General features: G+C 28.9%; 1 protein-coding gene across 1 annotated transcript in view; it reads right to left on the reverse strand.

The window, feature by feature from the left end:
* LOC132905496 (serine-rich adhesin for platelets-like) overlaps positions 1-14,477 on the reverse strand; it is a 134,307-nt gene that overhangs the window by 14,318 nt on the left and 105,512 nt on the right. The window contains exon 9 of the mRNA XM_060956831.1: positions 7,713-7,761. Within this exon, the coding sequence (XP_060812814.1) occupies positions 7,713-7,761 (49 nt within the window). The remainder of the gene's footprint in view (positions 1-7,712; positions 7,762-14,477) is intronic.

The following is a 14,477-nucleotide window of genomic DNA, read 5'->3' on the forward strand; positions in this document are numbered from 1 at the left end:
GTACTCTACAGATAATTGCCCCTTGAGGAACATGTTGCAATAACGATTAAAATGAGTAGTATTTATTCAAAATAAACATTTAACATTGCGCCTGTCTTTGAGAATTGCAACAGGTAAAACTCCTGGCATCTTACGCCTTACATCATACATTTTATCGATTTCGCGCCATATTACTAATCATTTTCATATTTATAAGGTGTTTAAATTAATTTGGTGCCTGTTTTACGTAAGAAAAGTTTATTTGCAAAAAAATAGACAAAATGTGACTCGATAATTATATGGTGCACCTTTTACTGAATAAGATAAAAGATATACAACTGGGGAAAAAATTTTTCATGTACAACAGAGTTATCATTGATTAAATGTAGAAATAACAAATGAATTAGTACACGCAATAAAAAGACATTTTTTTTAGGCGAATAAGCCGTGTAAGTACAGGTCAATGAGTTTTAGACTTGAACTGCCAAAAATATTTTGCAAGTTTTTGAAAGGAATTTTCGTTAATAAGAGGTTATTTTCGTTTAAAAGATACGTATCCTGTATTTGCACCTTATTTTCAGCTGAGTAAGTAAATACCAATCAATTTCCGTGAATAAGAAGATCTTTATAGCTTGTATCGAAGAGTTCTTTGTATTTCTGACGTTTATCATTTTTATTAATATTTATTAATCAACTGTCATATTTTTTAACAGAATTTTCTAACATTTAATAATAAAATGTTTTAGAGCCTTCCATATTTTTTCTTTACAACTGAACAATATAATTACTAATTTGCCAAAACGATTGATTTTAGTACTTTTGTTTTTGCAATTAACAAAAACTATACACAATACGTGATTTTGGCACAATACAATAGGACCTCATATATAACGCGATCAGAAAATAGCCACCGTGCTCTCATATAGCCCAATTGCAAAATTGCTTGAAAACATTCTTATATGTATGTATATTATGATAGTACATTTGAAAGGAGCAAAAGCGTATTATTGTCTTGCCTTCAACGTACAAAATAAAGTATCTCTACATTTTATTTAAAATCATGTTTCAAATCACTATAATATATACATTATATATCTTTTTTTCATTGTACCACTTTAATTATAATTATTTATACGCAGAATATTTATTGTAGTGGACAAGTTGGTAGTTGTGGTATTAAATATTCTATTAACTTAAAGATGCTGATACGTATATTGCATTAACCCAGACATCCTATATACATACTTATTGTTAGTACCTATATGAAAATTTAAAAACTAACATTTAAATTAAAATTAGATTAAAATACTGATAAATATTAAAAGACAAAAGATTAAAGGTAGCATTGTATTTTACATCACTAAAAGTTGGATTTCATCGGTAGTATAAAATTGTAATAGCATGAATTATCACTCAGCCCCATTCGAACATAATGAAATTGGTTATACACATAGTCAAATTTGAGTAACAGCAATAGATTTTCCAATGACTTCAACCCAAATCTCCACCTATGTATTTATGTATACATACATATAACGTTGAATTATAAATAAACATTTTCTTAGAGACCACCGTTGTAGAAAATTGCGTTTGAACATTAAACCTGTTTGAACGAACTCCACGTATATATACCGCCAAGTAATATAACATTTCTTCATACAGCTTCCTAACAAACGAACGATCCTTCGTTTTGCAACGAAGCTTCGTCTAACTTTTTATTCCAGGCTATATATGTATTTCCGTTCTTTTCATATTTCACACGAGACTTGCCGATTGAGTACATGTGCATTACTGTTCAGAAACTTTAATCGCTTCTAGCAGGAAAGTGATTTACAGGGTGTTTCAAAAGTACAATACTTAAACATGAACTGGTAGAGGATGATAAAAGAAATATGGTACATTGTTTAATCAACAATACACGATGTTCATGTATGACTTGTTTTTAACCACTTAATGCACATGCATGTGATATATACGAATATAGATTATTACCTTTAGTTTAGTTAATTATTTAATTTTTCCATTGATTCTTATGTACTCAAGCTACATTTCCTAAAATAAAATATCTATATATCTCATGAAAAGTATATAATACACCTACTTGTATTATTAACAGTTATCTTTTATTGTAAAAGAATGTAATCATTTCTATTAATAATTCAAGGAAAAAAATTTGTACGTTAAGGAGTTGACACTAGAACTATCGAAGTGGCCAAAACAACCAATTTATAATTTTTTATAGAAATTTTGTGAATTTATATCATATATTTTATATTATTACATTATAGGTATACGTTTACTTACATATCTTTCATTTTGATTTCTTTAAAGCAGTTATGTATACATATATATATATATGTATATATATGTATGTATACCCGTATATTGTATATGTATGTATATAGTAGTATGTAGGTGTACAAAGTATTAAAGATATTAAAATTTATTATTGCTATGTGATTTAATAGATAATTTCAAATAACTAAATGATTCTATAAAAGTGATTTTCTTATTTTCAATGTGAAAATAATTTGGACACTCATCATAATCGAAATACCTTGTACAATACACAAACCATTGTAAGCCTTCATCGACTTTAATCGATCAAAACAATGGAACCCTGTCTCTCCAAATGTTATGCAACAATGTGTACCTATAAAAGTAGAAACAACGTATCGAAAACACAGCAACGAAGTAGTACAAAAATTCTATTAACTCGCCTTGTCGAGTTTCCGTATTATCGAACGTATACCACCCCATGACCTAGACCCAAATACAAATGTGCGAATGCGTCATAGAATGCAATCTCGCCGACCTTGTACCGGTCAGAGCTTATGCTCTCCCTTGGTCGGTTCTGCTCTGCTTTCATCCATCCCCCTTATTGTTAGCCGAGGATTTTTCTACTCCCATTTTATAGTTCGATAAACTACTATCTCTCCTATTTTCCTTCTAACCCCTCGTTTTACTCGCCACTTCGTCTACCATTCTACGAGATGTAATCATGAAATCTGAACTTGCTATAAAAAAACCATACGTGAAACACAGAACTAGTAGTACCAAGCTATAAATATCTAATATTTTCAACAATCAGAAGAGACGTGATAACGTGAGTAGCGTGCACTTTTATCATTTTTTAATACGTTAAACTTCCCAAAATCACAACCTCTACCTATCCTTGTATATGTATACGTATATGTTTTCCATTTCCCTCATCTATACGTGAAATATAAGACTATCACTATCTACAAATCTCGGTAAACAATGAAAACCTAATGTTTAGTTTTTTTTATGGAAGTATACCACGCACTTCTTCACTTTTGCACCATACAAAATTTGCTAAACTTCACATTCGAAAATTACACTCCGTTTATCGCATCTATCTATAGGTGCATTATTTTCCTGTCCCTGTTTTTCTCTCTGCTATTTACCTTCTTTCTTTCATTTTCTTTTTTCCTTCGAAAATTTGTGTGTGCATGTCCCCTTTTTCTCATTTGTCTATGCTACTATCAGTTTCGCGTATTCAAGAATCAACCCTTTCTATCCGTCACATTTCTTGGAATTTCCGTATCTTCTATCTCTGTTTAACGTACACGCGAGCGAGCTGGACTCCCGGGAATTCATCGATCGGCTCCATCCACCCACGACAGACAGTGAAATGGAGGGGAGAAGAGGAATACCGAAGGACCCAGTATCACAATTTCAAGGAGCAGCCAATATAGATCGTCGAGTACACAGGATAAGCTTCCTGGTTTAATTTAAAGTTGTTTTTGATCGATTCGATCTGGGATATTCGTATCGCAAATATCACCCCCTAAATCCGTACGTTACTGAGTAATTTATCGATTACACTCGCACGTATACGATGGTTGTAAGTACTCATACGGTGTTTCAATATGCTGAACAAAAAATTTTCGTTGTTTGGAGTAATATCGAATTTCTTGAGTAGAAAGTGTTGTAATACATACGTATATAGAAATATTTTTCAAGCATAATAATTAACTTCTTAAGAAAAAGACCAGAGAAGATGAGTTAATTATTTAATTAATCGAATTTTCCTATATAATTTCTTTATGGGTCTTAAAAACCAGTTACATAGCTTATATTTGCAAGGACTAAAATTGTTCTAACCAAAATTAACTAGTCTTTCTTCTTCTTTAATGTTAATTAGCAAAATGATCCGATTAATAGGTTAACATATTTAAGGTTACGATTTTATTAGATAATGAATGAAATAACAGTTCTGATTAGAAAGGAGAAAAGATAATAAAAATTGCGGAAATTTCTAACAAAATTGAATAGAATACTAGAAAAAGGAATAAGAAATTGAGAACTGTATTTGTAATTTCTGTACATAATTGAATGATATTCAATCGATATCGATGATATTTATTTCTTTACAAAATACATGCAGGTCGCACATTTACGACAAAAGTAATTCAATTCGAAGAACTAGATTTTCCAAAAGAAGCGAAACACTATTTTTGTACATGATTAAATCAAATTTATGAAGAAGAAGAAGAATGTTTATGAAACAGGTTCAAGTGTATTTTTTCTTCATTTTTAGCTTTTAACTCTGGAGATTCCCCTTTCTAGTTAGAACGCAATTCACAATAAGACGCATTTATAGAAAACAGCACGTCATCTGAATCAGAAGAAAGCGAGGTAACTGCTCTCTACCGACAAAATTATGAAGATAAATGAACAAGATTTTCATAATGGGTTGAACAGTGTGTCTGCAACATGTTCATAGTGATAACTCGAAAATCGCGCTTTTTCGGGTTGTGTAACATTCATTGCAAATGTGCGATATAATGCGTTATCATGTCAGTCGCATTAATCGGTTAACCGAATTACTTGTTAATTAAAAACTTATATAATTATAGAATTAAAAATTAAAAAAGACAACAAAATCCACGATATATCATTCTTTATCAAGGAAACCAAATTAATTTGATAAAGAAAATTAGTATAATATTAACATCAAATCCCAAATAAAAAAAAATAAGACGAATTACGTATTAAACGTATAAATGAATTAAAGGTAAGTCAACCCCAATCTTTGCAAATATGGATTTGGTATAATTTATTTCAAACAAAAATGGTACGACTTATTAAAAAATAGGAGGTAGGTATGTAAATAAAAAAATGTATGGACAATTTTGGAGCATTCTAGAGCTTTTCTGAGTTTATAGGATATATTATATTTTCTACTCGGAAACCCTGCCTGAACAAACTAAATTTCTGTGCACTGCACGGGATGAAACAGCCAGTATAGTCAGTATATATGTAAAATTTTACATACAGGTATAGGTACATGATTACAGTTTCCTGTTGAATTTCGTTTGCTATGTTTACTCGTTCCTAGTCGAACAATTTTTATTCTCGTCAAGTTAGTGAGTTTTTAACTCGGTTCTCGTTTCTTTCTCTTTTCGATATTGTGTACTTTGAATTTTCTTTTAAGAAAAAAAGGTAATTGCGACGAATGTTTCTTCTTCGTAGAATCAAACATGAGATGGGACGAAAAGTAAGCAAGCATGAACAGTAATTCGGAGTAGGTACTTTGAATGTGAATGCAAATGAAAATTGACAAGTTTTATGCATTTAATCAACGTCACATTGATTACTACGTATATTTCTTTAAATAAGTGTCATTTCCTTTATTTTAATAATTTTGTACTTCATTCTCAGTTTGATTTGATTTAATTTAATTTAATTTAACGTAATGTAATTTAATTCAACACTAAATATATTAAAGAAATGAATTCGAATAAATTATCTGATATTATAGAACATCCTTGTTAATATGTTCAATCCAGTTCTATCCAACCCATGAATTCTAATTCTGTCTGGAAGTCTAAATTCTACTTCTGCGAATCAATAACAATGTGACAGTATCCACCTTTAACAGGATACTACCAAATCTTTTTACACCTTTCCTTTGTTTACTACCAGCAGAATTGCTATTTTACCCATTTTAGGTTTAATAAGTTTCTTCTTAACTTTTAGACATTATAAATAGACCGCAAATATTTATATAAATTCATGTTTCTCGAAATATAATTTGAAAGATGGAGGTTAGATAGAAAATTGTCTTACTTATTAAATATTATAAAAAGTGTTCTATAATACTTTAGATATTTTATGTATCCTTGCACGTAAAAATCCGCACTCTAGCTATAAAGTCCCATATTTATAAACACTTACAATTGCAATAATTATATTTTATTTTATTGTGAAATATTAAATGTAGCAAAATTTACCTTATGCAATTACTATGATCCAAACCGAAGCATATTTAGAAACATAATAAATTACAAATCGTGCTATTAAAAATATTATTTATATATTTTATATTACTAAAAGTTAAAAACATCGTCAATATCGTGTTACATTATTAAAAAATAAAGATAATATAAAAATATCGTATTTTATTTATTATTGAATGTACGGATAATAAACAAATTCCATTAGAACTCTACGAGATTTAATAATTCATTCAAATCCATTCTACGTATCTTTATTTACGAACTACCGCTTATTTATAAATATGTTACTTGCTCCATCGATTTACCGGCTTTCCCCTCTTTTCCTTCGGAAGCTTTCACGAAAGTATTGTATCACCTGACCGTACTCGGTTGTGGGACCAATAAAACGAGGTGGATTGTAGTAATACCAATATGTATAGAGAGAAAGAGATTCGGAAAAAAGGGCAAAAATACTTTTAATTTATTAGCATTAGGATATCATCACAAGGAGTTTGTGATATTTCATTGAAAGCATTTTCAGCAAACAGTTAAACAAGAAGCTACATGAAAAGCTAAATCAATATATAACATACCTACATTCGAGTATATATAATCAGTGTATACACTTCATTATATATTATATATTATACACTTCATTTAATAGAAACTATCCATTAATTTTCGTGTATATTTATATATATTATTCATTTTTATTCATTTCCAATTATATATGATTATGATAATTTTACTGTAAATTTTAAACATTGTGACATCGTTTCATGTAAAAATGTACATATATAAATTGTTTAATCATCTGCATATGTCTATACGAATAATTAGTAATTACTTATAATAAGTCTCCTGGGGCTTTTGATGCTTAAACAACAGAAAAAAATAATATAATTTCATGTTTTAATTAACAAAATATTTTGAATTCTATGTATATATGATATAGGTATATAAATATTATTATACATATGTAAAAATTATGCTATAGTATTTCTAACAAATCGGGTCGATTTATTACTAAGTAGACTATGGATATTTATGCAAATTATAGGCGGTGATAAAGAATCGAAACTGTTATAAATATGAGATATATTCCACTTTTAATGCTTTATACACATATGTATTTCCACATTTATGTGTGCTCACCCTTATTCATTTTTGCATATTTGCACTTGGCATAAATGTATGAAAATCTCTAGTCTATTAATAATAATAATAAAATATAAGTAAAATGGAATCTTTTAATCATTTTTTGAACAACTTATCGGAATATTTTTCTATCATTCTCGCACATTATTTTATTATTTTTAATTTTAATGCTTTTAGAATATTTTATTCGTTTAAAATCCATATACTACATTATTTATATAAAACATCAATAATCAGTAGAACCTTGAATCCCGACTCCCAGGAGACCAATCGAAGCGCAATGCAAAATGTAACAATGTACAAGTAAATAATTAATAGAACAATACTCACCGAGATCAGAGAGCGAAACTTTCTCCAGAAAAGGGTCTACAACGGGCAGCTGAAAATTGAGAATACAAATGAATATTATTTGTTCGTCATAAATGTTATATTGTAATATCTATCGTTTTTATCGTCAATTGTATTTTTCATTTCATCTTACAGAATATTACAGTAAAATATTTTTCATTGGATATTTTTATGTTTCTTTTATTTCTATATAGCAGTCAGAACCATTTTATTAAAACATTACCAACATGTATAATTATGAAATAAATAAAAAGAGATGCTCTTACGTCATTTTTTTATATTTTATGTTTTAATAAATCATTTATAATCTACATAGATAATTCTAGTCATTTTGAACAGTACGAAAACTACACGTGTCACAAAACGTAGGTGTAACTTTAGAATCGAAATTCCTTCCATCAACATACGTATACTGCGACTAAATTAGATCTATATATAATACATACACGACTGCATTAAGTGTATGCATACAGAGCTGTTTTTACTTTTTGTAGCGACCACTTTTCAAGAGATAGAAATTAATATTATCCCGCTTTTCAGTAGAAATATTATTTCATTGAAAATTTCCAGAGATTAACTTCATTTAAGTACCTATTTCATATTGAAGTAGAACATCCATAGAATACTTTCATTTTATAATAGTATACCCACACTTTATAATGTGCCCTATATAATAAATTTATATAAAATCGTGAGGAATAAATCCCAACTACGTTTTACAGTTTTACTAATAGACTGCGAATCTCTGTGCACTTACAGGAAATTTAAAAGTGTAAAATGTGTAATAATGCAGTTAAGTGACATTTTCCCAATTTTGACTATTTTACTTCAGCTTTGTTTTATTAAACAACGAAAAATTTTAAAATATAATGTTTCTGGCATTAATCCATTTAATGTTCAAAATTTATCAAACAGGTTAGGATGGACCTTGGGTCTTTTCAGAGTCAACAACTTTTTAAACAATCGAAATATGTATTTCCGTTTTTCCGTATGTATATAAATAACTTTATCGAAAGCTAACTGAATCCGAAAATACAAGACAAACTTAACTAACCATTTTAGTAAATTTTAAACGTTAAGTGAATTATATTGAAAAAATATATTTTTATTTCTTTTTACGCAGTACAGAAAAATTTCTAAATTTGATGCTTTCTTAATAAAATAATAAAAAATATATTGATTTCTCGATTAGAACTCCCTCAATTAAAATAAAGCTACAAATTTCCATAAAAATCCGCAGTCTATTTATTACAAATATCTCTTTCACTTTTATTTGAAGCAAAATTGCTTATAAGATATGTCCTCAGATATACAGGAAGATATATAGTTTAAAAAATGAAACAATAAGTACCAACGTCTTCTTCAACAAAGATTTTGGACTGAACGGTTGCCTCTTCTTTACGTTTGTCGTGATTTTCGTGTACCAATTCGATAAAATACCAGACGAGCTGGTACTATGAGCTATGCTGGGACTCTTGGTGACAGTTCCGGTCGGTTCGCTGGTTTGCCGACGAAACACCATTTTTACACAAAGATTTTACTCGACTCACTCTCACAGGATCACAATCCATGCACGATTATATTCGGATTATTCCATTTAAAAAGTAAGCTTATATTATTCTATTTCCTTTTACTTTTAACATTTATTGTTTTTTAAGAGATGATTTCATGACATCATAAACTACCAATACATTCAATGTATGTTTTTCAATGTATTTGATAGATATAAATACTTTAGTTCTTAATATATATATTTATTATTTTCTTCTAGGAAAAGATTTTATTTCACGAAAACATTTACAAACTTTGCCTATTAACTTTCATGATTATTCGAACGTGTATATTTTCAAGAATCCTCGAGAATTCTCGATGTCGGTTTTCGAACAGATCTTCTACAATACATTATACATACATATGTATAAGTATGTATGCTGGCGCATTGTGATCTTTCTTATCGGAAAATAATTGAACATCGAGATCAAGAGACAACATATAAAACACATTTTATCAATTTATTCCTTACAGGAACTGCTGATTACACATCCTTCACTTTTACGGGAAATCAAATCAATTTTTCAGCTTTATTTGGGAAAAAAAGAGACATTCATACGCTTTACCAAATGTTATTTGATTCTTTGGAAATATAGGAAGACACGAATCTTCAACAAATCTTCGTATAAACGATTATTTTTTAAACATTTATATGAGAATGATATATTAATCGGTATTAAATTGAGAAATCTTGTCGTGAAAAAATACCCTATTCAAAATATCCTACAATGACCAACAGAAATAAAGTTTCCTTTAAATAAACAAAAATATTCTTTCGCTGTCAAAAGAACAAAAGAAAATTATATCAATATTTTTTTTTTTTTTTGTACTACAAATCACCAATAATTCTGAAACTATAGTAAACACATTTTAAGAAATAACAGCTTCCTAAATGAATTATTTAAATGAATTATAATTTAAAATGATAGCAAATTTTATATTCATTCATAAAAACAAAACATTCTCATTTTGTACGTAGCTTAAAATTTTTGGTCGGTAAAGTACTACATGAGAGTATTGGGAATTCAATGCTCTGTGAACAAAGTTATAGAAATATTATAAGAATTTCATCAAACACTGAAGTGTCTCGTTTATACGAGATAAAAATTACATCGTTGTAACATCTTTTTTCCTGTTTTGTTTTCCTGTTATGTTTTGTGTGATATCTCCCAATTATTTAACAATTTATTAAGCAGATTTTAATTTGCTTTGCTGTATTTTAATTTGGTAATCTCACAATTATTGATAAATTTAGAAAAATAACCCTACAATCCGCCATGGACCGTCGAAATATCAACACGGATAACAAATGGAAATATCGTAAGAAGATTTCGATGACACAGCTTTCTTCGGTGCACTGTACGAGTATGTCTTCCGAGGAATGAACGACTGATTCGAGTATCAGAGTATCACAGATTACTAATGCCACATTGGCATTGAACGCCCATGTCTACTAGCATTGAATACGAATGAGTTAAACACAACAATACACTAAGAAAAATGATTCCTTCTATGACATGATCTCTGCCCGATACCAAGTGAATCGAAAAAGCGTATCCTTTTTGGAATTCTAGCTCACAGGAGAAGGTTTAATTAAAACATTTTGAATTGTACACGCTTCTCTTAACTTCACAAAAACTTTAATGTGATAAAAAATTCGATTACAAATAAATAAGTAAGGCTTCAAAATTTAAGAAAAGCATACTATTAATTACTTTCAACTAAATTTTTTCGGTTAAACAATGCTATTTTTGAGCACTAACTTTGAGAAAGTAATCCTCTAAACTATTCAGTTTTTGTACAAATATGCTTTGATACTGTTTTATCAAAAGTAAATAACTGCATCGATTAGTGCATTATTATAATTATTAATATAATTATTAATATAGAACTTTTCCATTTTTTCTTTTTTGTTTTCGTAGAATGTTATATATTATAGATACTACATGTTATATATATTGTGTATGATATAGATATTGCACACACATAATAGATATCGTGAAGCATCATGGAAATTAGCACGATTCATAAAATTTGCGTATTTAGTTCTGCAAGATCAATAGTTTACATATTGTTATTCTTGTTTAATTAAAGATTGTCACTCGTCATATCGTTGATAGGATACTATGTATGTGGTGTATTCGAATGCATGTTGTATCGTTGTCAAGCCTTCTATTTATAGACTTCCGACTAGAATATGTATATTTTTGCTCACTGATTGAAGATAAAATTTATAACTTACAAAAAGGTAAAGGAGAAAGAGGCAGGAAAATCTCCTTTTATGAGAAACTTCGATAAAAATGAAGATGTTTTCTTATGGCGATATTTTATTAAAAGAAATAAATATAGCCACTTTTTTCTAGGAACTTAGATATAAATAATATTAATTGGATTATATAAAGTTGGATTTAAATAATATCTTTATTAGTTTCTGTCTAATAAACTTCTCTAATAAGTTTCATTTTTGAATCTAAATAGATTATAGTGAATTATGCTATGATTTATCAACTCTAGAATATATCAACTTTTGAATAACTGATAATTAGTCAAATCCAAATTAAAAGTCCCTACAAAAGATCCAAAGAATGTAGATAATTTCTCATTCACATTTCAAAGAAAATTAAAAAAGATAACTACATACGTATCAATCTAATTACCTTGCTAGCTTTCATAATTAAAAGTATAAAAACGTCAAATAGCTTAAATAGATATAAAAATTGTTTAAATTGTGTATTTGTTATTAATTTAGCTAAAATATATAGTTTACATAGGTAGGCATACATAAAAATTCATTTTTCAACCAACAATTCTCACGATCAGTCGTTCACATTTACTTCTCTTCGAGAGAATTCGTTGCGATAGAAATATATCAGAAGATCACGTAATACCTTTCTTACGAGCAAAATAAAACGTTCACTTAACCGTACGGGACATTCTTCTAGATTCTAAATTCTAGATTTTAGACGACCACGTTTCTTCCACAGGTCTAGTAAATTGCAGCAAGTTTACAGAGATTAGTTTGTCAAGTGTCTGCCGGTATCATTGTCGAGAGTTCGTGAAAACCGGCGAAGACTTTCTAATTTTCTCGTTGATTCTTCGCGTTTTACGCTGCGTTATCGTTGCGCGTATATGTATAACGTTGCGAGTAGCAAATAAGTACAAGTTTCTTGGCAAAGTTCTGTAACAATACATTAGATATGCAAAATTGTAGATGGATAAAAGTAAGAAATATAAGGAAAATTTTAAAAATGAGCAACTACATAATACAATTATTGACTTGTCCCACAATATTATATTCGGAGAAATATTAAACGACTTTTAAATCTTAACAATATACAAATAAGATTTCATTACATTCTTTTAAGCATACTATTTGTTTTATCTAATAGTTTGAAAAGAAATAATGGTAAGCATATTTTATATCAATATGTTATTCCTTAGAGTCGTTTTCTTTCAATTTCAGTTAAATGATATTAGAAGTAAATGTTACTTAAAAGTGGCTACGTGATACTTCGTTTAAGCCTATTTATAATTATTTATTAAAATGACCATATTTGCTCAATTCCTCACCCGTGAATAATACATATATATTTTTCTCAATTATAACAGCTTCTAATGAATAATTATAAAAATGTTATTTGAACAATAGGCTAGTTTTTGGTATACGAGTGTGATATCAATAATTTTTTAATATGTTGTCGGAGTAACACAGTTCGCTGTAACACAGTGTGAGAATTCCTACAACACAATTTTGCTGTAACATGGTTAGAGAACAGGGAAAATCCCAATACAAAACGGCACGTAATGAGAATGTTTAAGTGCAACCTAACGTCATTCGATGCTTTTCATGTGCGTTGTCTGCGATTTGCTTACGAAAGTTTGAAATATTAAAATTTTCGATTCATTTGCTCTCAAAAGCTTTTTCGCTAAAGAGAAGTAGCAACTCGAAAATTTCCTGACAAAAAGTCGATGTTTTTACAGCTAACACATTATCGTGATGAAATCATACATGAATTAACAAAGCTCAAAAGATGAGGATATTTAGATGAAACCAGAAAAGAAACGTCTTCGTTTAGTGGTGTTTAGCAGTGATGAAAAGGGAAACATTATGTAATATTAATATGTTATACTTTTGATTAATTATTAGTTGTTCTAATACACATACGTCTCTTATTTATGAAAAGAAAATAGAAAAAAACGACTATAACACTATAATGTTTCCATAGAAGCACGTACGATATTTATAACTTAAATTCTATATACACATATTGTAAAAACAAAAGTAGTTCTTAGGTAGAATTTTAAATAAATTTTCTAATAAAACCTTCAAGAAACATAATATATACTGTACTTATAATATATACAAAATATGTCTATAAATAATTCCCAGCACCTAAGTTAATTCCAAGTTTTTAACAATATCCCTATTTCTGTCGAGAAAAGGTAGAATCTCGTCTATGTCTTCCATTATGAATACCCACGCAACGCTACTCTACGCAATACCAATGCCAATATTTATCGACACGCAGATATATTCCAAACACGCAATAATGTGTTTTTCCAATATGCTGTACATCATAAATAAAATCCGAGAAAACATAAAAAATTTTTTGAACTATAAATCTAAAAAGCTTACGCTAAAAACAAGGAATGAAATAGTTAACACGCAGATGAGTACAAACCAGCATATAGTAGCAGACAAAAGTTTCTGATCAAACAGATTTTTCACTTTATACGTTAAAAACTATATTTTAAAGAATTTCAACTAGTGTTATATAACTATATTACAACAGCACTTACATATTACTTTTAATGTTTTCTTTTCGTTGCCATGCCCTTATACACAATATTAATTAATATTCTTCCAAATATCGCGATTATATTTGAAATATAATATTGAAATATAAAGTAAAAAATATATAATATCTAGTTGGAAACTTGTATATACCGGTGTAGAAAAACTCAAAAAAATTCATACAAAAATACCGACAGCTACCGACAAGCGGTAATCATGAGAGAAACCGGTGTTTTCCGTGAATCACCAATCACTAGGTGCCTTCTTTTCTTTCGATGGGCGTAACTCTTTCTTTTTTCTTTTTTTTTAACCAACATACATATACAGACGAGACAGACGAGACAGACTCATTCGATCCGTGCCAAGAATAGTGATACTGTAGAGTAGATTGCCGAACAAAA

Source organism: Bombus pascuorum, chromosome 1 (assembly GCF_905332965.1).
Source record: "Bombus pascuorum chromosome 1, iyBomPasc1.1, whole genome shotgun sequence".
Lineage (NCBI taxonomy): Eukaryota > Metazoa > Arthropoda > Insecta > Hymenoptera > Apidae > Bombus > Bombus pascuorum.